Genomic DNA, 26,925 nt, shown 5'->3' on the forward strand with positions numbered 1-26,925 from the left:
CTGCCTGCTGATGGGAGGGAGGTGCGACCCCACCCCGCCCCCGTGGCCACTCACCGATGTTGGAGTGCTTCAGAAGGCGGCAGATCCGAGCCTCTCTCTCCAGCTTCTGGTGATCTGGGGACAGGAAGGAACATGGTGTCACCTGGTGCCCCAGCAGCCAGCCACTCCTTGTACCTGGCACCAGGCCAGCTGCCAGCCACAAGACTCACGGGCAGCTTTGGCCTGCTGACCGCCTGCACCTGTAGACAGCTTGTGTCTGCAGAGGAAGCTGCCCAGTGCGGTGGGGCTGGGAGTGGGTGGTGCTTGCCCACTTCAAGTTCCCCCCAGGGGATTCAGGAAGAGGGGACCCGTACATTAGCAGCTGGGCAGACTGCACCGGCTTAGTCTGTCACTTACTCAACCTCCTCCGACTGCAGAGCTTTCTGCTGAAGCCTCATTCGCTCTCCGGAGGCGGCTGTCTGTGCCAAGGGCCTTGGGCGGGACCTCTGGGAAGAGTGCACAGGACCTGACCCCGCCCCACGCACAAGCCCACAACCCGGGGCCCCGAGTCTGGTGGGTGTGCTTATGCGCAGTTGGCAGCAGGACTTGAGGTCACCGAGGTCCTGGCCTTGGCCACACCCCCAGATGTCAGACCTCCATTCCAGAGGCTGTCCCTCCCCCGAGGACCCAGCAATGTTCCCGCCAGAAACAGAGGTGTCAGGAGGATTTTGAAAGCTGATGGAGATCGTAGTGGCAAAAAACTGGGAACGCCCTCATTTCCCCGACTGGAGAACACAGAAATCACCGTGGCCGCACCACACGATAGAACACGGCCTGGGTCCCGCTTTTCCAACACCACACACAACTTCGGGGTCCAGGCATGTGAGGCCCAGCACCGGGGCGCCCTGTCCAGACACCGGCCGCCCCTCCCTCCCTCAGGGACCAGAGGGGAGGACGGTGGGCTCCCAGGGTGCTTTTCTCTCACAGTGTTTGTTAAACTTATTATTATGAACATTTCCCAAACTTAGGGAAAAGCTCCAAGAACAGCAAAGGTTCTCGTGGACAGCACCTCTGTGTGCCTCTCCTCCCACACACGCACGTTCACATGCACACGCTCCCGGACCTCCCCCGGCTGTGTGTTCTCTGAGACCAAGGCACCCTCGTGCAGTCACCCCTCGCAGTAGCCCCAGCACCCATAGGACGCCTGCATCCAACCTGCAGCCCACGCTCCAGTGCTGCCGGCCGTCCCAACAGCACGGGGCGCCCACCCGTGTGCACGCTGGGCGGGGCTGGGCGGGGCTCGGCTGAGGTGGGCGGGGGGAGTCAGCAGGAGGAGGGGTGGTCCTCTCTGGGAAAACTGCCGGATCCCGGTCACAAATAAAGCCCCTGAGAGCCATGCATGTGGAGCCCTTTTTGGGAAGTAAGGGCCGTAAAAGACTGTATCTTATTACTGCAACCTGTCACCACCGATTGAATGTGAAGAGGGTGTGTCACAGAACCTGCTTGGGTGACAGGAGCCCTGAAATCAGGAATCTAAGCTGACATTATGGGATGTCGGAGGGACAGGAGGGGGCGGGAGGAGGAGGCCCTGCGGCTTTGGCCCCACTGCCGTGGCCACGTTGTCACGGCCACATTGTCACAGCCCACATGCAACACCTGTGCAGGCTGGACCCGGGGAACCTGCCCCACCAAAACCCCCTTCGTCCTGCCCCAAGTGGAGTCCACGCCCCACTCCATGACCAGCCTGGGAGCCATGGCCTTCCCTGGAGCCAAAGGTCAGAGGAGCCCTGGCATGGGAGCGTGGCGCTCACCCGCCTGCCGGGGGCTGGCAAAGGCATCAAACAAGCCATTTACTTTTCCTAAACAGAAACACCCACATATAAAACACAGCATTCATTTATACCCCATAAAATCGCTCAACAAACAGAACCAAACCAACTTTACTCAAAAACAGCAGCTAGCCTGGACCTGTGGTGCCCCAGAGGCCGCCCAGCTGTGTGAACCCCAGGGCTGTGAGAGATGTGGGGGCCCCAGCACTGGAGGTGGGGGCCCAGGAATGGAAGCAGCCCCACACCGGGACGGGGACCTGTGGGCTATCACCTGTGCTGGCCACCATGAGGGGGAGGGGCAGAAGAGACAGGTGCCTGGTGGGTGGTCACACACTGAACTCCAATAACGCCCTGGGGAACAGTGGGGGGACTGGACCCAGCTCCTCATCAGCCCCCTAGCAAGGCAGCAGGTCCCCTAGGCACCTGAGCTGAGTCAGGAAGGAGGAGAAGGCTGCTGAGGGCAGCAGGAGACGGCAGAGGGCAAGTGTGGACCTGCAGTGGCCCCCGTCACGGAGAGGAAACCGAGGCACGTAGTGGCGCCCAGAGTCCTCCAGGCCAGCACTCCCTCCAAGGCTGGTGGCCTCCTTCATGGCCCCCCAGGGACAGCCCTCCTCTGTCCTGGCACCATCCCCCCTCCCAGGCCCCCACCTCCCGCCCTCCTGGCCCCCAGCCACTCCCCGGCTGTGGGGTTGGGGGAGAAGAGGCAGGAGGAAGCAGACAGGAGGAACGGGGTGGTGCTGGGCCTCTCGCCAGCTGCCAGCAGCAGCAGTACAGTCACTGGCAGGAGGACGTGAGAGGCGCGGGGCTGGTGGGAGAGGGAGGGACGGGAGGGGGCTGCCAACCTCTCCCCCAGGCACCTGTGGGAAGTTGGGAACAAAAACGGGGTGTGAAATCCTACCCAGAAAGTCCACAGTGCCCGTACCAGGGCTTTCTCTACTCTCGGGGCGTCTGCTGGACACCACACCCCTGGGGCCAGGCAGGCAGGAGTGTTAACACTGGGGGCCCCCACCTCCGCTGGCACAGGGCCCTCCCCATTCCTCAGCTCCCAGCCCTGGCCAGAGGAGGGCAGGCACAGCAGGGGCCCTGGCCTGGGACGGGGAGTCTGGGACACAGTAGGGGGCCAGCTGAGGTCAGGGCCACCGTGGCTTTTGCCCAGGAAGCCCCACACAGAGCTGGCAGGGATCTGAGAGTTGTGTTGGGGACAGACCCCTGCCCTGGGGTCACCCACCCCTTCCGCACGGAAGGGCGGCCAAGGCCCCAGGGCAGAATGAATGGGGGTGGGGATCAGAGTGGGGGTCACACTCCAGCCAGACACGGAGCCCCCCAGGGAGGCCCAGGCTGGTGCTGACCACCCGGTGGGCTGAGGGCAGCCAGCACCCAGGCCCAGCCTGGTGTATCCAGCTGGAGGCTGTAGCACTCAGCCTGCTCAGTCTCCAGCTGCAAACCCAACCTGTGCCATCCAGCTGGGGGTGGGCGGCTCACCTGTGTGTGGGCCTCAGGAGGCCTCCTTTACAGCCTGTTTCCAACGAGTAAAAAGGGCACAGGTTCCCAGAGAGGGGCTCCCCCGCAGCCAACAAGGAGCCCCTAGCGCCCCCCTCCTCCGTCCTGCCACCCCTTCTCCTTTGGTGGCTTCCCTCCCGGGTCTTGACTCACATCCCAGTGTTTCCGAGTCTTCAGGGACTCAGCACAGGAGCCCGGCAGGCAGCCCTCTGCTCCAAGCCTCTGGGCCCAGCCTGACCGACCGTAGAAAGTCCCTGGCAGAGCCCCAGCCCCGCAGCCCAGCGCTTTTCCCTCCTGCAGTTCTGCCCTCGGGGCCTTAGGAATGGGGCAGGGGCAGGTGGAGGATGAGGAGGATAGGGGTGCCCAGGGGAGAGGAAGGGGAAAGGACTGGTGCAGGGAGGGGGCGCAGGCTCAGCACCCCCACAATGCAGCACTGTGGCCCCATTAACCCAGTTCAGTGGGCTGTGTGGTGCCATCGTCCAGGCTCTGGGTCTGGGTCGTGGGCAGCGGTGTGGGAGTGCCAGGCAGGTGTGGGCGCTCAGCCCCATCCCACCCTCTGCAGGGGTGCCCCCAAGGCAGCAGGGCCACACAAGCCCTGGGCAGGGGCGGCCCCAGGTGACTAGAAAAGTGGCATCAGCCTGGAGGTGGGAGGAGGCACAGAGGTGAGCCCCTCCAATCTCCACACCTGCGGCTTCAGTCTCCTCACCTGTGAGGTCAGCATCCTCACAGTAAGGTCAGTGCTCCCCCAGGTCAGCCCCATACCTGAGGAGCCCTCAGCACCCCCCAGCCAGGTCAAGGCCAGAGCCTGTGCCCCCAGCTCTGTGCTATGGAGAGGAGGCCCAGTTTCCTTGGCCCCGGGGTCGCTGAGTGGGCGCACAGTGCTGCTGAAGGTCAGGGCACAGGAAGTGCCCAGGACCCCCAGGGGCAGCCACTGGCCAAGGGTCACTCCTGGGACACCTGCTTTCTGCACACTCACGCCAGGGAGCACTGACCCAGCTCACCTCCCAGGGTGCCCACCAAGGCAACAAAATTGCCCCAAACAGCTGGGTCGTGCCAACAATGTGCGGGGGGCGGGGGGGCGGCATCAAGAACCCGAAATGTTGAGAAAACCCGTATCCCCAATGATCTCTCACCCCAGTCAATTAATTTTCCTCTAACTGCTTTTGTGAACAGCGGTTTAATAATCTCTAATTATTCAGCACATTCGCTGATTCTGAATGTCTCACCATCCTCTATTTAATTAAGTATTAAATTTAAAAAATCTAACTCAGCCCCTGGCACCAGCTGGGGGTGATGGGCACTGTCCACAAGAGCCGGCAGCTCTGGGGCGAGCGGTTTTCCATGTCCTGGCCAGGGCACCCCCTCAGCCCCCACCTCCCAGGGCACGGCTGGAGCGTGTCTGACCCTGGGGGACCCAGGTGGCAACCAGGTCTCCCCTCCTGCCTCCTGCCCACCCTGAGGCTCCTGCATCCGGGCCTCCCAGATGCCCTTTATCCAGTGGCCAGTGGCCTCCCCTGCACCCAGCGCCTGCCTGGCCTTATCCCCGGGAGACGGGCTAGCCTGGGGAGACCACAGAGCCCACAGGCCCTGGCTGCTGAGTGGTGCTGCCAGACCGCCCGGGAGCCTTCCCCTCATGCCCTAGCCCACCTTGGGGCCCTGCGTCACTCTCCTCCTCCTGCTCCCAACCCCGAGGAAGCAGAGAGGGCGCAGGGGTGACCCGCCTGGCCCCTGACGCCTGCTGCCTGGGCCAGGAGGACACGGAGCCCTGAAGGTATACAGCAGGCGCCTAAACACAGCCAAGCAAGTCTCATGGTCTGGGCTCAGCGACCTGTCCCCAGGGCCTCGGGTTGTGGCCACAGACCTTGCAAATGGTGGCGGTTCCCGGCACCAGCGGGCAGGGGGAGGGGTGTCTGGTCAGGACACCTGGGGTGGGCCTCTCAGACTTGACGGCGCCGCCCTCAGCCTCCACCTGACCCCCCGGTCCCACTTAGGGCAACATGGCCACCAGACACGGCCCTGCCACACATGGGACACTGTCTGACCCTGTGAGGGCCACCGCTTGGCAGGGGCTCTGGCGGCACGGGCAGCCCTGGCTTTGCCGCCACCCAAGCCCTCTGGCCAGCGGCTCACGTGGCCACGGTGCCGCTGCCCCTCCAGCCCAGGGGAGGCCCCCAAACCCTTGTGGAGGTGTGATCCCAGCTCTGAGGGTGGGGTCCCCATCCCTCCCACCCCATCTTGGCCCTCCCCCACCCTGCCCCTGTGCCCAGCCTTCTGCACACGGCCCACCTACCTCTGGCCGACAGCTTCTTGGTGTTGATGATCTTGGCTGCGTACTCATGGCCGGTACAGAGCTTGACACAGCGTCGCACCACGGAGAATGCACCCCTGGGCGTCAAACGGGGACGGGGACAGGGACAGAGAGGAAGCTGGTTAGTCTCCCTGCGGACGCCCAGCTCCCGCATGAGGCCAGGCCGTGGGCAGAGCTCTGTGGGCTCTCTCCCCAAACAGCTGCTGCCCCCACGCTGCCCCAGCCCAGTAGGGTCCTTCCCTGGCAGCAGGCCAAGCCCAGCCAGTCCCCTGACCCCAGTCCTCATGGGTCAGCAGAACCCAGGGTCCAGCTGGCTCTGTGCAGGGTCCCCAAGGCCTAGCGAGGCCCAGCCAGGGCACCGCGACGGTGCTGTGACGGTCAGTGCAGCCACACAGGATTCCACGGTGGGGGCGGGGGGAGGGTGTACACGCGTCGGGTCACTAAGCTGGGAAGCTGGAGGGCTGGGCCCCCCACCTCAGCTGTTCCCGTGGGATGTTCTCACTGTGAGCACAGATTATGTTCTCAAAAGGTCCTTTTCTTAAGAAGCAGTGTAAAGAAAGAAGGGTGTTTTTGATGGTGATGCCTGGTTGCTGACCATCTTGAGGGGTTAGTCCACAGGCTTGGCTACTGCAAACAGAGGCCTGGGAGTTCCTGACAGGGAGGGGCCACCACATCAACCCTTCAAGAGGCCCCTGGATTTCAGGGGCGCTTAAATTTTGGAGCCAAAAAAAGCCAAGTGCCTTTAGTAAAAGGAAGTTTCTGTGTTTTGTAAAGTCCCCACCGTGGCCGGGCACAGAGGTCCCCTCGCAGTGGAAGCCTCCCCACCCACAGTCCTGCCTGAGAGGGTCCTCCTGCAACAGGCGGTGCCCCAGGCACAGGAGGGCAGCACCGGCTGCCAGTCGTGTGTGGCTGCACAGGGCCCTGCGAGGGGTCTCTGCCTCCCTCAGCGAGCAAGTCCACCACTTTTGCATCCGACAGCGCTTCGCAAGCACCCCTGTGACCCAGGTGGCAGCGCATCTCCACACAGACCCCTCCCAGGGCGGGTGAGCACATCTGCCATCGGCGGACACGTGGGATGCGTCCGACTTCCCTTCTCACCGACGGCCCACGGGGGCTCTTGGCTATTTTCATAGAGTTTATTTCCAAAGGCATAATCGTGGGTGACTTACAATGTATGACACCAGCAATGGACCTGGTCTCATCACCCTGGTGTCCCAGGGCCACTGCAGCCAAGCACCACAGGCTGGCCGCTTAAACAGCAGAATGACCTCCCGAGTTCTGGAGGTCACAGGCCCAGCGTCGAGGTGCTGGCAGGGCCTGAGGGAGGCTGCCCAGGCTCTGCCCAGCTTCTATGGGTGCTGGCACCCCGGATACTCCCTGGCTTCTGGAAGCATCACCCCATCTCTGCCTCCATGTCACACGGGGTATCTGTCCAAATCTCCCCTCTTCCTACGCACACAGCCATGCCAGGCAGGGCTCATCCGACACCAGCCCAATCTTACCTTCCCTACCTCAGCTACGGCCCTATTTCCAGAGGAAGTCCTGGGGGAACACAGGTTCTGGGAAGACACGCTCGAACCCTAGCACACACCACCCGGCAGGAGTCTGCGGCCGCATGTGCTAGGCTGTCTTCCCAGCGCCTTTTCTGTGGCCCCCTGCCCGTGAATTTCCAGGTAGGAAGTATGAGGTTCGGCCTTTCCCGAACTTACTCAACCACAGAAATCCCTGTTCCAAACAGTCCTGTGAGCCCCGGCCTGCGTGGCTCAGTGGACTGGGCATCGTTCCGCCCAGCGAAAGGCGTGGGTTCGATCCCTGGTCGTGGCAACCGATCGATATTTCTCTCTCACATTGATGTTTCTCTCCCTCCCTCTCTACCTCCTTCCCCCGCTCTAAATATAAAAATAAAAGAACAAAAAGTCTCAATCAGGCCAGGCGCGGAGGCAGAGGGGGGACAAGGCCTCTGTAGCGACGACTTCCGGAAAACCCGCGAGGCCCATCGAAGACGGAAACCGGCCTCCGCTGGGAGGGAGGACCCTCCCACAGAGAGGCAGGCGGTGAGGGCGGACAGAAATGCCACCGTCAGACCACGGGGTGGCCACAGGCCCCTGGCACCTGGCCCCCAAATGCAAGAGCAGCTGCTGCCGGCGCAGCTGGGACAGAGGAGCACCCTCTGCCCTCGGCCCTTTGGCACACGCTGGACACCCCGCCACGCAGATTCAGAGAACGTTTTCTTTCCGCAGCTGACAGGCCGGGGCAGACGGCTGAGAGGGTGGGCGCCAGGGGTTCTGGCCGAACATGCTGTCTGTCCGCTGCAGTGAGGCTTAGCTGCTAGCGACCCCAGGCCACCCCGCGTCTGGAAACCAATGAGCGTCGCCCGTCCCATCCACTGACTTAAAAGCAAAATGGCGTGAACACATCGACGGATGCAGAGAAAGCAGCCGACAAAACTCTCAGCCAGCCGGGCGGGAGGGGCTTTCCAGCTGAAGGAAGCAGCCGGCCCTCAACACGCCTGAGCTCTGGCGCTTACCTGGGGGCTCTGAGAGCGCCTGTGGGCCTCACCCCACCCCCCACCCCCCGCTCAGCTCTCCCTGAGGCCAGAGGTTCCACCAGGAGCTGGTCATCGCCCACCTCACGCTGAGGCTGCCGGGCCTGGGGACACTGATGTCACGTCCAGGCCACTGTGCTCTCAAGATGGCCCCCCAGTGCCTGAGCTCAGGGCCGGCAGGAGTGGGGGCCGCAGCCTCTGGGCCACCCTGCTGCCCCCACACCCCGCACACCCAGGGGCTGCACACCAGGGCGCACCCAGCAAGGCGGACTGAGGGCCGACCCCAACTCCAACTCAGAAGAAAGCGGACAGCCGGCTTAATGCAGCTGCCAGAGTGACTGTGAGCGGACTTCCTTCCCAGCGGCTCTTCGAGGCCGCGCCCCACAGGGCGACCTTCAAAGGCAGCGCTTCAAAGCCGGCCGCCCCACTTGTTGAAGTGCCAGCCAGCCACACAGAGCACAGCTCGGGGCAGCAGCCGCAGCGGCGAGGGAAGGGTCGCCCCACCTGCCGCACACAGGCCTCCGAACGCACCTGGGGCCCTGCGAGGTGGCCGGGACCACGGGCGCCTGGGGACCGACAGGACGGCCGTGCGGCCACTCGATCTTTCCTGCGAGCTGAGTCTGCAGGACAGCTCCGGAGGTCGGAGGTTGGCTGCTTCCGTCTCAGATCCACCAGACCTCACCGCCCTGTCGGTGTTCCCGAGGGACGAGAACAGCGCAGGATCAGCCAGGAGCCCCGGCTTCGCCCCAGCATTGCCCCGGGAGCGTGGGGCAGCGTGAGGACGTCTCACAGGAAGGTTGCGGGGGGTGGCAGAGCCGCAGCACCGAGCAAAGGGGCCCCAGCAAGACTCTCCGGCCTCCCTGCGCTTGAGCAGCGCCCCAGGCCCACCGCCCTGCGCTGAGATGCTGCAGCCCGTGCAGGAGAAGGCCGATCACGTTCTTTGCACACCCGCATTCACAGCCGCGCCATTCATCTCAGCGAGAGTGGAGCAGCACGGGCGTCGGCGGATGAGGGGCGTTCTGACACCTGCTGCGACGCAGCCGGACCACGAGGACCCCACACTGAGAGAAACCAGACCCGAGGGACAGAGGCTGCTCGGTCCCACCCACGGGGGCCCCCCCGGGGTGGTCAGACTCAGAGACAGAGAGGAGACAGTGGAGCCAGGGGCTGGGGGAGGGGTGGGGAGTTAGTGTTTGATGGGGTGGAGTGTCAGACTGGACGATGGAAAGTTCTGGAGACGACGGTGGTGACAGCGGCGCGACGACAGGAATGTGTTTGCCATCGCTGAGCTGTGCGCTGCCCAGGGCCCAGGTGGTGGACTTTTTGTCGGACGTATTTCCTGCAACAACCAACCTGTGGGGGGCGCCGCAGCCGCGTGTGAGGGATCCGTAGGGGGAGGAAAGACACTGGTAGGGGTGACGCCGTCACAACTGGGTGTTTGGAGAGAGCTCCCTCAGTACCACGTGACAAAGCAAGTTCTACCCTCGGCTGACTCGAACGAGAAAACTTTAAAGGAAAACCCGTCGCTGCCACTGACAGATAGCCGTGAACTCAGGGTCACAAGCGGTCGTGACCGGCAGGCACAGGCGGTGGACGCTCGGCCGGGATGTCCGGCAGCTGGACACCCGCTCCACCCACAGGACCCAAGGATCTGGCCTCAGTGCCGGCAGGAAAGTGGCCTGTCCACTGCTGGCTCTGAGCTGTGTCCCCCTGGACGGTCACCCAGGCCCAGAGACGGCGCAGGGAAAGCCGCCGGAGGCCCCAGACCTGGGATGGGCACGGGGGAGGGACCATGCACCGTGTGCCTGGTCCTCACAGTGACGTCCCTTCCCAGGTGTGGAGGCCGAGGCTCTGAGAGGGCCCTTCGCCGCCCCGCCACCCCATCAAGCACCCTCGCCCCCACACTGTCCCCGCTGCTGGGAAGGACCCGCGTCCCTGGCCCAGCCGCACAGAGGACGGCACTGAGCTCAGGCCCGCAGTTTGCTCGTGCCCAGCAATGCCCCGGGCAGAGGCCCAGGCTGGACACCCAGGGACCCAACATGTGACGTCACGGAAGTCTCTCAAAGGCCAAGCCCCAGCCACCACCCAGCACCCGCTGTGACCGGCCTGGGGCTGGGGGCTGCAGGGGCACGAGCCAGAGGGGACTGAGCTCCACCCACCACCACGGCTCAGCTCAGATGGGAGAATGACAGACCATGTCCCAGGGGAGGAGTTCGCCTCCCAGGTGCCTGTGGAGCCCTGAATGTCCCTTCCAAGGGGTCACCGGGGACGGAAGGCAGAAGGAGCAGACCCCAAGATGGCATCCAGAGACACCCCTAAGGACCCTTTATGGGAGGGAGAAAGGAAAGGAGGGGAGACGGAGAGGGAAATAGAGGGGACAACCTGGCCCCATGTCCCCTGCCCCACGGCGTCACCAGCACAGTGAGGTGACACCATCAGTCACCACACCAGGAAACACCTGGAAGTCAAGGAGGAGCAAAGGAAAGAGAGAAAGGGTGCCCCCACCAGGCAGGCCGACGGGCCTACGCGACGTGGCTCACTGTCCAGGTGAGGACGCAGGATAAACGTGCAGCCTGCAGACGACCTGGGAGACGAAACACCTTCCAGACGACCCCCTGCCCTGCCCTGAGGGTGCAGTCCCACCCACACGGGCCCAGGCACCCCAGGCCTGGAGAGGGGCCCGTGAAGCATGAAGGAAGTTCCTGGTGACAGCCGGTGTGGGCGCCCCACCGTCCCCGCGCTGCCAATCCCTCTGACAGCGTGTCCTCCCCCTCCACCCACACCCGTCACCACACCCGCAGGCCGTCCCCGCTCCCAGGGGAGCCTCACCCTCCAGCGCCCGGCCGCCGTGAGCAGGTTCCTTGGAGAGCCAAACCTCCCATGTGCTCCGAGACCCTGCCGGACCCAAGGCTAGCTGCCCGGCGTCTGGAATGCCGAGATTTGGGGAATATGTCTGGCTGCAGCCCTCGGGGAGGGGCTGCGGGTCTCACCCTGGGGCCTCTCCCTACCCCCGCCCTGACGCGCACACGCACGAGCAGTCTCCCACGCCAGCCTCCACACCCTGTTTCTGCTGCTTCCCAGCACAGTGGCAGGCACCCCAGTGTGGGGCAGAGCAACGGTGGGGCGAGGGACCGCGCGTTGACCCGTCCTCAGGAGCACAAGTGACCGTGCCCGGGAGGCTGCGGCCAGGGCTGCCAACACTTTGTTAAGCCCACTTCTCAACCACCTGAACCCGGAGATGCAGGGGCAAGAGGTTTGTTTTTTCTACATGGGTTTTATTTATTTTAAGCATCTTTAGTGAGAGGTCACTCACTTGCCACACAACCCACTGTGAAAAGCACACAATTCAGTGTTTTTTGCTTCGTTCACATCCATCGCCACAATCTAAGTGTGCAAGGTTCTCCTCACATCACCCTTCGGTCATGCGTCACAGGGCCTCCCGTGCTGGACGCTGCGTGTAAATGGGGCCGCGCACCACGCGGCCAGCGTCCACCACCCCGAGCCCCGGTCGGTGCCCGGCTCACGTCGTCGTCCGAGGCCTGGACGGCACCCGCTGTATGGGCACACGGTCATCCGTGGGTGGCCACTGGGGATGTTTCCACTTTTGACTGTCATGGATAATCTGCTGTGGTCAAGGGTTTTTTAAATATATATTTTATTTATTAATTTTTAGAAAAAAAGGAAGGGAGGGGGAGAGAGAGGGAGAGAAACGTCGATCAGTTGCCTCTCGTTCCGGCCCCAACTGGGGACCGAACCTGCAACTCAGGCCTGTGCCCTGACCGGGAGTCGAGCCAGCGATCCCTCCACTCTGCAGGATGGCGCCCAGCCCACCGAGCCACACCGGCCGGGGCAGCTGTGGACGAGGTTTTGTGTGGACACGTTTTGACACCTCGGGGACCCACCTGGGAACGGGACCCTGTGAGGAGTGTCGGGCGGCCTTCCTCGGAGCCACTCCACGTCCCCCAGCCCCTGTCACCACTGCCTTTGCACGGCCGTCCCAGGGCAACTGAGGCGGCATCGAATGGTGGCTCTGACTGGAGTCTCCCTGATGACTGAGGACATCGAGCATCTTCCCATGAGCTAATTAACTGTCCACTGGGTCATTTGTCTTTTTACTCTGAGGCAGTGAGTTCTTAAAACATTCTAACTGCAAGTCCGTCACCAGACACCCGACTTGCAAACGTCTCCTCCCTTCTGCGGGGTGTCCTGGCGGCGTCCCCCGAGGCACGGAGTGCCCATGTCAGGTCCAACTGACCTGCTTCTCTGGTGGTGCCAAATCTGAGAGATCACGGCCCAATCCAAACCGCTCTCATGTCTTCTTCCAAGAATCCCACAGTTTTACGCCTATGGCCCATTTTGAGATCATTTTTCATCTGGAGTTAGGTCCTTTCTTTGGCCTGTGAGTACCCAGTTGCCCATCTGTTGGATGGACCATTATTCTTTCCTCACTCAATGGTCAGCGACCCACTGGCCGCAGATGTCCGGCGCTGCTCTGCACCCCCCGCCCCAGCGCCCCGCCGCCCCGGGCCGCCTGGGAGCCCGCAGCAGCCCCACGTCCTGACCGTGACGGCGGGGCACGGCGGGCTTTGAGAGCTGAAGGTGCGAGTCCTCCAACTCATTCTCCTCGTCAAGGCCGTCCCGGCTCTCCCGGGTCCCCTGCTTTTCCGTAGGAATTTTAGAATTAGCGTGTGAATTTTTCTAATACACAGGCAGCTGGAATTCTGATGGACTGCACCTGGGGTCCATTTGGGGCGTGATGCAGCGAGGCGTCTCCGGCCCACACGAGTCTCTTTAGACATCTTCCACTTCTCTCCGCAGCCGTCTGCGCGCTCGCGTTCGAGGCTTGCGCAGCTCTCGTTAATTTGTTCCTCGGGGCCTTACTTTCTCAGGTGCTACTGTGAATGGCCTTGGTTTTCCTACCTTTATTCTGAGAATGAAACACAGTGAATTGTGTGCCTTGACCCTGTGCTGTGCAGCTCACTGGATCTGTCCCTCGGTTCTATCAGAATTTCGAGGGATGTCCTCGGCCTGCTGCTGACCTCAGGGAGAAAGAGTCTGTCTCTGGCGCGGAGGGGGGCCGCTGCCAGAGTCCCCGGCTGCCATTCATCAAGCTGAGGAAGTTCCGTTTTGCTTCTAGTTTGCTGTGTTTTTACCGAGAAACCGTTAGCTTTCATCTGCAGCTGTTGAGACGATCATATAATTTTTTTGTTTATTCAATTAACACGGTGTCCACAGCGATTGAATTTGGAGTGTTGAGCCCACCTTTCACCCCTGGGGTGAGTGTTACCTGTTCATAATGTGTGATTCTCGAGTGCCGCCAGGCGCGTCTTGCTGGGCCCACGTCCTCGAAGGACGCTGCCCTGCGGTCTCCTGACCACCGGTGTCTGTCTGGCGTGGCCCTCAGGTGGCATAGCCCTCAGGTGATGGGGCCTCGCAGGACGAGCTGAGAAAAATTCTGTCCTCTTCTGCTTTTTTGGAAGAGTTTGTGAAGGACTGGTAGTCACACTTGAAGTAAGTGTTTGATAGACTTTTCACCCGTGAACTTCTCCGGGCCGGGGCTTTTCTTTGTGGAGCATTCAAGTTTTTAAATTTGTTTATCGACCTCTTTCCCTGTGGTAGGTCTACTCCAATTTCCCATTTCTCCTTGCGTCGGTTTCGATCAAGTACGTCTCCTAGGAGCCTGTGTGTTTCATCTACGTTACCAACTTGTGGGCACACGGCTGTGCAGAGATCCCCCACCAGCCGGCCTTTCACACCCGGGAGGTCAGTTACCGCGACCCCCCGTCTTTACTGCTGCTCTCCGCAGGTTGCAGTCTCCCTCCTTCCCCTGGGCCTGGCCCCGTTTTACAGCCACGACCCCCCGTTAACTGGCACCCCGGCTTCTTCACAGTCACTCCCGGAGCACAAGCAGCACCGGGCAGGGACTTGTTAGCAGTTACGCTGCCTGCCTGCGTCCCCACCACGTCCCACACGGGCGGGCGCCCTGCCTGATGTCCCCCAGCGCCGAGGGAAGGCCGGCAAACGGCAAGTGTGCAAGCCAACGAATGAATGAGCGAGTCTGCAGACAAGCAAAAGAAACCAGAAATATTGCGAGTGGTGGTCGTCGCCATAGGAATGACCTTGGAGGTCCAGGCGGGCTGTGCAGCCCGGTGACCATGCGAAGCCGCTGAAGCGGGACTGCGGCTGCTCTGCACTGAGATGTGCCGCCAGCGGAAAACACACCACTAGTCAAAAACACAGTGTTTTTAAAAATGTAAAATAACAATAATTTTGTATTGATTACTTGCTTAAATAATATTTTGGATACACTGAGTTAAATGCACGTATTAAAGTTCCTTTCACCGGTATGTTTTTAGTTGTTTTTTATTTTTAAGTATTATAAAATTCTGCCCTGGCTGGTGTGGCTCAGTGGATTGAGCGCCAGCCTGAGAACCAAAGAGTTGCTGGTTCGATACCCAGTCAGGACACAGGCCTGGGTTGTGGGCCAGGTCCCCAGTAGGGGGCGCGTGAGAGGCAACCACGCATCAATGTTTCTCTCCCTCTCCTTCTCCCTCCTTTCCTCTCTCTAAAAATAAATAAATAATTTTAAAAAACTGAAAACTCTGAATTACATTCATGGCTTGAATTCTGTTTCTTCTAGACAGTGTTGCACTCAGCAACCGGGGGGGGGGGGGAAGGGGGGGGGCGCGGGGCAACCTCAGGTACAGAGAACCACGGCGAAGTGCCCATGCAGGTGGGTCAGATGAGGCTCCTCTGGGGCCAGAGAGTGAGAGGCCCCAGGACACCACTGAGGGCCCAGGCCCCCCAATCTGCAGCGTGGTCCCCAGTTAGGGGCTGGAAGCCCCTGTCTGGTCACCTCCTCCAGGAGGGGCTGCTCCAAACCAGGCCGGCACTCGGAACCCAGATAGCCTGACTACTGGGCCGAACTGAGGACTGGGGACCCGGATGCCCCTCAAAAGACGAGGCTGAAGACCCCTTGGTGTCAGGCTCCACAGTAAACACCCAAGTGACGCCAGCACTGCAGCTGCACCGGCAGGGGGTCGGGGGCAGGACCATAGGCCAAGGCCACCAGCGCCTCCCCCGCACCAGGAGGCCCCCTTTCCCAGGGTGAGAGTGCCAATGAGCTGGGAGGGAACACGGCCCCCAAGGCCACTTTGCTGGGCACCTGCTGTGTACCGGGCACGCCAAGCCCCAGAGTCCAGTGTGGCTGGGGGACAGAGAGGCGGCCCCTGGGCTCCTCGAGGGGAAGGACAGCAGGTCAGAGGGTCACGCCCTCCCCCTGCCCTCACTGCCTCAAGCCAGTCTCCCCCAGAGCCCCACAGAATCGCGAGACCCGCCACGCAAAGAACCGGAACTTAGTTCCCGGGACAGCTCTGTAGGGCCAGAAGAACTACGTCCACCAGGGACCCCTGAGCAGAGCGGGAGAGGAGCCGCCCGGCAACCACGCTGACGTAAAGTCATCTGATCCACTTTCAATAGATCCCGGTCTTCACAAGAATAAAGTGCACGTTTCACGTAAGGAGCGATAGGGTGACCTTCGGAAACCCTCACGGACACATGCTGCATTCAGGCTTCTGCGCCAACCCAGCGGCCCACGGCGGGCGGTGAAAGCTGCTTTAAAATAATCAAATCAGATTCCATTTTTGCTGGAGACAGAGAGGGAGAGAATTAAATTTTTGAAAACATATTTGAAATCTCCAGGAAGGCTGGTCTCTAGCCTGGGACCAGGTGGCCTCAGGGGCAGAGGGAGAGACAAGGAGGGTCCCCTCGGTCTGGTCCGCCCTGCCAGGCACACGGCTGACGGGGGGCTTGGTGTGGACGCGACAGGGAACTCTCTCTGTTAGACACCTTCTCAGGTAGTAGAAAGGAAGCCCCATAATGTCGGTCACCCCGCCCCTCCCCGGGCCCTCAGCAGGGCCTCCAACCCCAGTGGGGAGGACCACACTCCTGGCCAAGGGCAGAGGTCCACAGTTGTGCCCCCCTGCTGGCCAGGAGCCCCTCCAAACCTGGGGCCCTCACGCCTCTGTCACGCTCGTCCGAGGGCAGGCCCCACACGCACACACGTGTCCCCGCTTCCGAGAGCCGGCAGGGAAGGCTGCCATTTGGGGGCCGACCCCAGTCACGTGTGTGGTGACAGCCACCACCAGCGGTTTCAGAACCATGTGTGTGCATGACCTGCCCACGTGTGTCTGCACACGCACCAGCGCCACACAGACACCCAGGTCCCTGCCCGGACACGCCAGCACCGTGCCGCTCCTCTGGGGGGCAGGGAGACGGCGTGTGAGAGACATGCTCACTGCATGTACGAGTGTGTTTTTTGTTTTCGCAAGATGATATCGTCCTCGTAGTTTAATTAATAAAATAAAATTTCAAGCCTCGCTGGTTCCAAATGGGGGCGGAGTGCAGGCTGCCGTGGACAGACGAGGAAAGGGAGCCGGGGGGGCGGCGCCCCGTGTGGGGAAGGCGCAAAGGCGGCGTGAGGCCCGCCCCTGAGGACAGGCAAGGCCCAGGAGTGGAGGGTCAGAGCGGACCACGAGCAGGCAGGAGCCAGCTGGGGACGCACAGCGTTTTTGCGGCACAGGGTGGCTCCGCGTGGACGGCCGGTGCGCACCGCACCGCCTGCCCTGTGCGGCCAGCCGGGGTCAGAGGTACCGGGTCCCCCTCCACTCCCCTTCAAACTGGCGGTGACTGCAGACCAAGCACCTCGTGTAACCGCTGGCGACCGTCACCAGAGGAGAAGGAGCACAGGTAGCAAACGAAGCTATATTCTTAGCTCCCAGCAAAGTAGGTTATGGTATAAAAATACCACCAGTAGTAACTGAAGGATCCTCACCTTCATGTGCGCCCTGCAGCAGCGGCCGCGCGCACGCCGCTGAAACCCCCGCCCGAGTCAGGACTCCGGGGCGGCCGGCAGCCACCCCTGCTTGCGTGCAGGGCCAGGGGTCATGGCTCTGGGCTGGAGCCCGAAGCACTGCCTTGGTGTGGGGGGCTGCCTGGCCTGTTGCAAGGTGCCAGGTGTTGGGGAAGGCAAAGCAGGGTCTGGGTGGGACCTTGGAGAGCATCCCCTGGGGAAGGAGGAGCTGTGTGGCCCAAGGGCAGAAGGAAGGCACAGGCAACCGCCCTGAGGCAGGGACGCCCCGGGCCGGGCAGGAGGAAGCAAACATCCTGGCTCCTCCTCCACCCGAATCTTCTCCCCAGCTCCGGCATCAGAGGTCAGGGACGACACCCCGCCTGCCCCGCACTCCACCCTCTGTCCACTAACCCCCAGGTCGGCCACCGGCTTGTGGAGAATAGGCCGACTGCCCCAGCGAGGGGTCGCACTGGGCAGAAGAGACACTGGGTGGAGCCAAGGACGCACCAAGGTCAGCTGGGCCTGGGCTGGAGGTCAGTCTCCCTGCTTCTGGGGCAGGTGGCCCCTCCCTCAGCATCCTCTCTGTTAAATCCTGCAGGCAGAGCTTCCTGGTCAACTAATTAAGTGAAAGCACAGGTTCAAAGTGACATGCTCCGTGGAGGCCGACACAGTCGGTCCACGAGCCCTTAGTTACGTCCAAATCCTCCCGGGAGCGGCGTTCTTCCAGGGGAGCGCCCACACTTTACAGGAGATGACCCCAAGCGTGGAAGGCCCAGGAGCCTGGGCACAGGCACCTCTTCTGCCCACTCAAGGGCCCAGCCTGTCAGACCCGAGGGGGCTGGTGGGCCACAGAGACACAGAGAGGACATGGACCAGCCACTGGGGACACACTCGGAGGACACCCTCGGGCCTGTGCGCCCAGCAGACGTGCCGAGGGGCCGGAGGAGGGGCTGGCACCAGGGTGGCACCAAGGATGTGCACCACGGCCACGGCACAGCAGCGCGCACAGCTGATGGGTCACCTCACACGCGCCCCCAATGCTGCTCGGAGGGCAAACAGCTCCAGGATGTCCATGTGAAAGCTCAAGAGACACAGAGTGGACCTGCATTTAGATATGACACGGGCACCTGGGTGCACACGGGCCGGACCTGAAAGGACAGACACGGTGGGCAGGACCAGCCCTGGAGCGAAGGCTTTACTGCTGGTAACCAAAGAGGAACTTAAAGCCAAAATGAAAAAAGAGTAACAGTTTCCAACTCTGGGTAGAAGAGATACAAGTATTTATTTTATTACCTGGGAAGTTCTCTGGATTTTAAACCGGCACTGCTGGCTGGCCTGTGCTGGCCAAGCCTCCCTGCCTGCTCTGTGCCTGACAGGGGTCCCCCTCGGGATGGCTCTGAACCCAGGACCTGGGCCAAGTCAGGCTGGCATCCAGCTGGACAAGGGAGTCCCCAGCAGGTCCCCAGAAAAGAGCTTCTTTCAGCCCTCAGACCCCACGGCCCAGGCCCCCAGGGCACCCTCCAGAGCAGAGGCAGCAGCTGGGTTGGGTGGTAAAGGGAAGGGGAGGAGGCCGGAGGGGACAGGCCAAGCCGGGGCCACGTCACACAGGCAGCTGTAGGCCCGTGGCCTGGCTCTCCCCAGGCAGGGAGCTCGCCGTCGCCTGACCGGTGCCAGGGGCTGCAGCTTTAAATAAACTTGGACGCGTCCACCTGGCCAGGAAGCAGCACCAACTGTGCCTCCCGCTAGCCCGGTGCTATCAGCAACCCGGCAACGTGGCCACTGTGCACCCAGCCCGGGACTCGCCCAGCACCTGCCTGACCTCCCTGCCTGGGATGCCCCAGCAGAGCTGTGGCAGGGCCCTCAGCAGCCCTCAGCAGCCCTCCCTGGGCCCAGCACCTAGGGAGCTCCACAAATGGGTGCTGGGCCAAAGTGAAGCCCTCCTGGCCCCTGAGTGCTTCACCCCCTGGCCTCTGCCCCCTCTGCGGCTAGGCTTCCCCACCCACTCAGGCCCGGTCCCTGGGCACTGCTGTGTGGGCAGCCGCCCGCTGCTCGGGTCCCTGCAGAGGGGGTGAGAGCCCAGCATGCACTGCGGGGTCTGCCACACCCTCTCTGCCCAGGGGCCACCCCAAGGACCTCCATTCACCAGTGTGGGAGTGGGTGACAGCAGGCACATTAACCAGCCACTGCTGGAGCCAGAGGCCAGGGCTTGGGGCCCCCACACAGCCATGGACCCAGGGAGACCCACAGAAAAGTTCATGGGAAAGGGTCGGGTGCCCCTGGGTGCAAAGCAAGACACAATATGACCGCAGAAGGGCGGTGGAGATTCTTCCCACAGCTGCCCTCCCCCCAACCAACAGCCCATGGCCTTCCTCAGTGGGGGGCGGAGAGGGGCACAGGGGGGCAGGGGAAGGCTGACCCTCCCCTTCCCTCTGCTCTCCAGTTCCACTCCCCTTGGGGTCGGGCACCCAACCAGCCCCCACCCGAGGGAAGGGAGTCTGGCCTTGCCCCCACCGGGTGCCCCCTCACCATCCCTCCACCCCCAGGCTGGAGCTTTCTCCCGCACGTGCAGGGTGAGCTGGGGGATTTGCGCCCCCTCCCCCCACTCCTTACGGCCGGACATCCGCGCGTCGCCAATGATCAGCATCACTCGCCAAGACAAGGTTTCACCCCAGACGCGTGTTTAGAAAGGAAAAATAAGGGTCGGCCCCTGGATGTTTAAGAGGAAACCTCGCCAGCGGCGCCACCGCCACGGCGGAGGGACACAGGACGACGCAGGAGGCTGGGTTCTGGCACATCAGGCTGGAGCAGCCACCCTGACTCACAGAGCGCACAGCTCGGGCGACCCTAGGGGCAGAGCCGGGGCACAGCCCGGGCAGCGCCGGGGCAGGGACCCCGCGCGCCCAGGTTGGCAAGCAGAGCGCAGGAGCCACCTGTTCCCGGTGAGGTCCTTCCTGGAACGGCCCTTCGCGGCCCTCCCCACCAGCGCCGCCGCCGAGTCGCCCCCGCCCCCGCCCACCTCAGTGGCCCTGAAATCGGGAGCCCGTCAGGTTTCCCTGCCTCACGCCTCATGTCAGCCCCCTGGCTGACCAGCCTCCCGGCCTCAGTCACCGGCTCTCCAGACTCCTCTTTCCAGAAGGATCTGGGGGAAATCCCCCAGAACCCAGATTCCCCGGGGACCCCCGCGGCAGAGGCTGTTCCCACGCGGTCCGGCGCGCAGCAAGTACCCCCCCCCCACCTCGCTCGGATGGAGCCACGCGGAAGAGCAAGCGCGGAGCAGGTCCTGCCGCCCCCGCAGCCGGCTGCTCAGTGGGGGTGGGGACAGCCAGGCCCACTCAGGGACGACCCTCCGGCCCGGGCGGCCCCCTCCCCTGCGCTCTAGGCCTCGCGGCTACCCCCGTGCACCCCTCCTCTCTGACCTCCGGCCGCCTAATGCGTCACGTCTGCCGGGCGCTCCTAGGACACCTGCTGCCGCCCCCGCTGCGCCGAGCCCAGCGCCCAGAGCCCGGGGCTTCTGGCCGGGCGGCCGAGCTGGGCAGGGCCGGGCAAGGCCGCGCACACTAAGGTCCGGCGGCTGGGCCTGGGGCCCGGGGGTCGGGGCCGCGCGGGGCTGTACGCTTCGGGCCCTGAGCCGGGAGGAGCCGGGGGCGCGCGGGGCCGCAGTGCGCCCGGAGCCGGCGGCGCGGAGCGTCCTGATCTCCGGGGTCTCGGCCCTGCCCGCACGCGCCGCGGCTCTTACTTGCCAATATCCTCGTAGAGCTGGTACTCGTCGGTGAAGCGAGTGCAGGTCACCGTGGTGGCCATGGCGGTGACAGACAGCCTCGGCGTGCGCTCTTCTGCACTCGGGCGGCGGCGGCGACTCCGGCTCCCGCTCTCGGGCACGGCGGCGACACAGGCGCGGGCGCGGGCGACACCTCGGCTCGCGGCGCGGGGCGGGGGCCGGCCTGGGCTGCGAGCGCACGCGAGATCTGCGCGCTCCGTCCCCTCCAGGAACGCGCCGCACACCTACGCGCGGGGAGCGCGGGCGCAGCTGTCACCGCCGCCGCTCCCGCCCCGCCCGCCGCCCCCTGCGCGAGCCCCGCACCCGAGCCCGCGCCCCGCACACGCACCCGCGCGCTGCACACACCCCGCGCCCGCGCCCTTATCCGAACCCGCGTTCTGCACACGCACCCGCTCCCTGCACCCCTGCACACGCACCTGCGTCCTCACCGCACCCGCTCCCTACACACACACCTGCCACGCGTGCACATGCCCCCTGTGCACACAGCCTCACTCTTCACACGCCTGGGGCGCAGGGCCTCACACACAGGCACAGCCGGCTGCCCCAGCTGGCCTCTCTGCCCCTTGCTGGTGGCCCCCTGCGCGCACACGCACTCGCACGCAATAGTGCACAGTGAACCCTGCCCTGTCTCTCCCTGAAGGCCCACCTTGCCCCGAACTGCAAGAGGGGCTGGGGCACAAAGCAGGGACAGGGACACGTGTCACCCCCCGCAGGAGTCACTACCCACAACTTCGGGCTCAGGAGATGCTACCTGACCCTGCCCAAGGCAGCTTCCGGTTCCTGTCCCCCTAGGCTGCACAGGAGCGTCCCAGACCAGGGCGCACTGGGGACACTGGCAGTGGGGCAGGAAAGGGTGGAGGCTGTCCCTCCCCAAGGGTCCCAGCCCCCCCACCCTGAGCTGCGGTGTCTGCACTGGAGTCCCAGGGAGGGAAGTGGGTTGGGCCCTGGGTCCTTGAGTCAAGAGAACAGGAACTCCAGGTCCTGAGAGCTCACAGCCCCTGCCAGGGAGGGGCACATCCCCCCTCCCGGGCAGGTCTGCCTGTCAGTCCGCCTGTCAGCTGCTGCTGTGGCTTGATAGGAGAGGGTCCACCTTGAAAATAGCCCTGGAGCAGAGGTGGGGGGAGGGCCGGGCTGGAGAGGCTGGGCTGACCCCGTTTTTCCACCGAGGAGCCTCCCCAGGGCCACGCCCAGGCACCATCTAGAACAGGGCCTTCAGCTACAGTGAAGAGGGCCCGTGGGCTCTGGCACCCCCCACTCCTGGGGGGCCGGGGCCAGGCCAGGGTCGTTCCCCTGCAGGCCCCGAGGAAGAGCGCCCCTGCAGCCCACGCTGGACCCCGTCACCCAGCTGCACTGACATTGGCCGCAGGCTCCTAACCCCTGCTGCTCCTCCCCGCCTTGGTGGCCAGCCCAGGGCCGGTCTTGGGAAGAAACGTTTCCTGGGTAAAAGTTCACATGGAAGGGATTCTGGGGTGGGGGCAGCTGGGCCTCCCCACCAGGATGCCCTAGGCACAGGGGTCTCCGGCAGATTGGCAGCCCGGGGGGCCAGTCTGGGTTCTGGGTGGTTCTGTAGACCTTGTAGACCCAACTGACAATGAGGAGACAGCTAGAGGCAGAGGACACTCAGGGTGATGGTGTGTCCTGGGCGGGGACAGGGAGGACCCTGTGTGGAACACGGCTTTGATCTCAGAAGGGACGGCCAAAGGGAGGCCAGCTCCACACCTGGCAGCGGCCCTGGCCGTTCTGGCAGGCAATGCACCTCTCTGGGCAGGTCCCTCTTGGACCGTGTGCAGCCCCCCCGGAGTCTCTGCCCCCACACGCTGGGCCCTCGGGGGGCGGGGAGGGGGCAGTTGGTCCCGCGCAGTCAACTGTGATGCGAAAACCAACAACACGAGGTCGCGCCTGGGTGCCACCAAGGTCACACCCGCTCCTGCCAGCGCGAGCCTGGGCTGTGGGCATGTGGCCTTGAAGTCGTGGGGACGCTGACTGGTTGGCACACGCCCTGCGTGTCTCATCTCATTTAATTCTCAGACAGTCCGAGGCAGGTGTGTGCCGCCGGCACTGCCCTGTCCCTCTGTGGGGCAGCAGACACACAGAGGGGGGCCGACTTGCCCAGCGTCACCAGCCGAGAGGCACCTGGCACTGAAACCCCACTGCTCCGTGACGGCCTCTCGTCCTTTATTTTCACACACACACTTTCACACGCACGCACACACTCACACATGTATGCATTCACACTCCCACATGTGTGGCTTCCACGGCCCCGAGTGAGGGCCCAGCAGCGTTTTGGCAGTTTGTTTTGAGGTTCCATCAGTTGGTGGGGAGGCTGCCCAGGACCAAAATCACACAAGAATCAGGGTCACTAAGGGGTGCACCTGGAGGTCCCCGTTCTACTCCTGTTAGCACCTGGGGTCCCCCCAGCAGCCCTTCCCCATACTGAAGCACTGAGGGTGTGACCCAGAGCAACTGCGGGGGCAGGAAGGCGGGGTGACCAGGGCGCCACAGTGGGGAGTGGTGGGGCCCAGACATCCCTGCCTCTATGTCCCACCCTCACCCCCACTCACAGCATGGCGCACCCCCACCTCCAGGCGGCAGAGTGGGGTGGTTGGAATGTGAAGGGCTGTCAGCCATGGCTCTTCCTGGGCCCCACACCCGAAGTCCTCTCCCCTGGCTCTGGCCCCCCATCCCACCTTACCCCAGCACCCCACATCCTGTCCACTACCCCCTTGTCCCTTCTGGCTGGCTTTTGTCAGTGAGGAGGGTGCTCCCTCCTGACTGGCAGCTGGGGCGGGTGTGGGGAATATCAGTTCTGGGAGGTTATTGTTAGGATGGTCCCCATGGCAACGAGCATCGCATCTGCAGAGCCAAAGTGCTTCATACGGGCTGGTTATCCCAAGGAAGCCATGGCCTCCTCTGGCCCCCTTACCCCCAGGGTCTGTTGTCGTGGGAGGGATGTCACTGTCACCACCCATCCCAGCCACAGCCACCTGCCTGGAAGGGCAGGCTGCGGTCCCCCAGAGCAGGGAAACCCTAATCCACCTCTCCCCGGTCACCGATGCGGCAGCCCATGCTGGACGAAGGGGCAGGCCTGTGGCAGGGCGCCATGGTGGTCACGGCGGTGATGGTGATGAAGGTTGTGAAGATGATGGTGATGGTGCTGATGGTGGTGACGGTGATGAAGACCAAGCTAGATTTATTGTATGGTGCACTCACTACGTGCAGGAAACCCTTCTGAAGGTCTGCCCTCCACTCTATTAGATTTTATAGTGACCCTGCGAGGCAGGGGGGTCGTCAGCCTCTTCTTACAGATGAGGAAACGGAGGCACAGAGAATGCTGCAACTGGGCTGCCGTCACACCGCTAGTCTGTGGCAAAGCTGGTGCTAGCACCACATCCAATTGGCTCTCCAGCTGGTGCCCGTCACCCCACGCTCTACTCACGCGGGACGGCTGGCCCTGCGGTGACTGTCACCCTGGGCAGGAGGAGGGCGAGTGCCCGAGACCAACAGAAAACGCCCAGTCTCGCTGTCGCCCTGCATCAGTCTCCAGCAAAGTGACCGCTGGAGGGTGGCCGGGTGGCGGCTGCCGAGTGCGCATCTGGAGCCACTGGTGTTTCAGGGCGAAAGAGGCGGAGGAGACGGCCCTCGAGGCGGGGCCACTTCCTGCTGTTTGTTCACCTGTGCGCTGCTGGGCACCGGAGGCTCCCGCGGGAGTCTGTGCCACCTAAACACTGAAAGAGCAAAGCAGCAAAGCTAACCATGAGCCGGGACGTGGCCAGGGTCCTGCCCAAAGGCCGAGCCCAAGGACAGGCGAGGACGGGCCCTGCAGACCTCCTCCCTCTCGCTAGGCAGCACTGGCCGTGAGAGGCTGCACTCCTGGGGTGCGGGGCCCCCTGCTGAGCCCACCACCCCTCCTGCACCCCCAGGCCTCTGGCTGGCTGGGGGTCCCCTACCTGTCCAACATCGACCCCTCAGGTCGGGTCTCAGCACCAGGCTCCTGGACTCAGGGCCCCGCAAGGCCAGGCTTTGTTCCAACCCAGCTCCCTGACTCCAAAAAAAAAAAGGTACCGCAGAAGAAATGTCAAAACTGGGCTGAACTTTGCACAGTAAGAATGTTTTTACTTATTATATTTGTACTAATTAAAAAAAGTCAACGAAAATTACGGAGAAACAAGTGAACCCAATGGTTCCGAGGAGGGAACAAGCAGTCCTCCCTCCGGCGCCAGGGCCCAGGTGCACCATGAACCTGTCCCACGTCGGAGGGAAGGAGATGTCGGGAGACACGGCGTGTTCCCTCCCTCCAGTGCGTGTTCCGTTGTGCCCTGAGCCTGCATCCCTGCTGGGGACCGGCTGTGTCCCACCCCCAGGCCCGGCGTCCACCCGCAGTGCCACCCACGCCGCGCAGTGGGACCGCCAGGAAGCGAAAAGGGCTTTGTAGGATGCGCGCGCTGGGTCCTGGGTGCCCCCGGGGCTCAGTTATTCAGGGTTTCGGAGGAAGGATTTGTAATAAAGACATGCAGAGCGATGCTATTTATAACCAAGAAAACTGGAAACAACCCAAATCGCCTCCCACCCTGGCCAGGCGCCTGGCAGCTACTCGGGGGAGGGGATGGAGACGCCAGCACGTGATGCGGGAGGGAGAGCTCCGTGGAGACAGAGCCTCGTGCGTGGGGGGAGCCAAATATAACGCAGTTTGCACACAGCGCGTAATTACGGGACACTGTGGCCCGGTGTCCGAGGCCCGTCCTAGCCCTGCGTGCACAGGCCCCACGCCACCTCACTCTGAGGGGCTCGGGCAGTGGAGCCCACAGCAGCCGGCAGGTGGGAGGCCAGCACGATGCAGGGTCCTCCCAGGCCCCGGGCCTGCGGCCACCCAGGAAGCAGGTTGTGCAGGCCACCTGTAAAGTGTCCAAATGAGAGACAAGAACTGGAGGTCCTGGTCCTTGGCCCCAAAGATGCCCCCCACCACCGGCAGTGGGGGATGGGTAAGCTCCATGCCCCTCGTTCTGCCTCCCAGGGTCCTCTGCCTCCTCTAAGGTGCCCGCAGTTTCAGGGTCTCCTGGTGTCTGGTCTCCCCATCACCAGGGAACCCTGAGGGCAGTTGGTGGAGGACAGGGCGCAGGTGGACCCTGAGCCCCGCAGAGTGCGTGGCACTGCCAGCCTGTCCTGCCAGGCCCCGGGGGGCACCATGGCTGCTGCAGCATCCGGCCCCCCCAGCAGGTGCAGAGGGAGCAAGCCCCACACAGGGACAAGACCCTCACACCGCAGCCCGCCCTGCAGGCCACCCTGGCTTTGGGGCTCTGACACAGGAGCAGGGGCTCTGTGGGGGAGGCCCATCCATGCAGGAAGAGGGCGGGACTCAGCCAGGGGTTTGGCAGACTGGCCCGTAGGCCTGGACACTGGCAGGGGTCAGCCAGGCGCTGGGCAGCCCTGCCTGTGCTCGGCCCCCCGGGGGGAGGTAGGCTGCCGCTCAGGCCCCGCAGTCCCTGGGCCCGGTGGGCAAGGGCAGCTCCCTCCTCCCACCCCATCAGGTCTCTGCCACAGCGGCTGGCACCCAGGGCCTCCTGAACCCTCCTGTTCCCTCCCCCAGAGAGACTCTGCTGGAGCAGCACCTGGGAAATGCGTGTCTCACCATCTCTGCGGTGTTGGTGCGAACACGAACAATGGCCAGCGTTTGGCAGGGGCCACAGCGTCCACTTGAAGGCTGGTTTGGAATCAGGACGTGGAGGCCCCTGCAGGCGAGAAGTGAGTGTGGGGACTGGGGCTGCGAAGGGCATCAGCACCGAGGGACAGCAGAGAGGAGCAGGCTGGGCGAGAAGGTGTCTGGTTCTGCTCAGGGCGGGGGGCAGGGTTCCAGGCACTACCACCTGCCATGGGGGGTGAAGACAGGCCTGCAGGCCAGAGTGGAGAGGAGGCCTGAGGGCCCAGAGGGGAGGCACCGAGAAGGAGGAGCAGAAGCCACAGCATAGTGAATGCCACCAGGAGGAGACAAAAGGGACTGTGTGGGTTCTCTGGGGGAAGGGGAATGGGGCAGGTGGTCTGGGGGGGCAGTGATTACAGAGCGAGAAGGACCAAGAAGAGGGCGAGAGGACAGGAGATGAGTCCCCAGGGAGCCCCAGGCGGGAGTGTCCATCAGAGCCT

At 63.3% G+C, this 26,925-nt stretch overlaps 1 protein-coding gene across 3 annotated transcripts in view; it reads right to left on the reverse strand.

The window, feature by feature from the left end:
* The window catches only part of CAMK2B (calcium/calmodulin dependent protein kinase II beta), a 51,291-nt gene extending 30,312 nt beyond the window's left edge, over positions 1–20,979 (reverse strand). For 2 of the 3 annotated variants that reach the window (XM_045197386.2, XM_045197385.2), the window contains exons 1-3: positions 20,749–20,896; positions 5,599–5,693; positions 55–114 (exon numbers count right to left, since the gene is read on the reverse strand). In XM_045197386.2, coding sequence (XP_045053321.1) covers positions 55–114; positions 5,599–5,693; positions 20,749–20,813 — 220 coding nt within the window. In that variant the 5' untranslated portion in view covers positions 20,814–20,896. Of the gene's footprint in view, positions 1–54; positions 115–5,598; positions 5,694–20,748 lie in introns of all 3 variants that reach the window. The other variant, XM_045197384.2, reaches the window with a different exon arrangement.
* Positions 20,980–26,925: the final 5,946 nt, after the last annotated feature.

The sequence above is a fragment of the Desmodus rotundus genome, chromosome 6, assembly GCF_022682495.2.
Source record: "Desmodus rotundus isolate HL8 chromosome 6, HLdesRot8A.1, whole genome shotgun sequence".
In the NCBI taxonomy this organism is placed as follows: domain Eukaryota; kingdom Metazoa; phylum Chordata; class Mammalia; order Chiroptera; family Phyllostomidae; genus Desmodus; species Desmodus rotundus.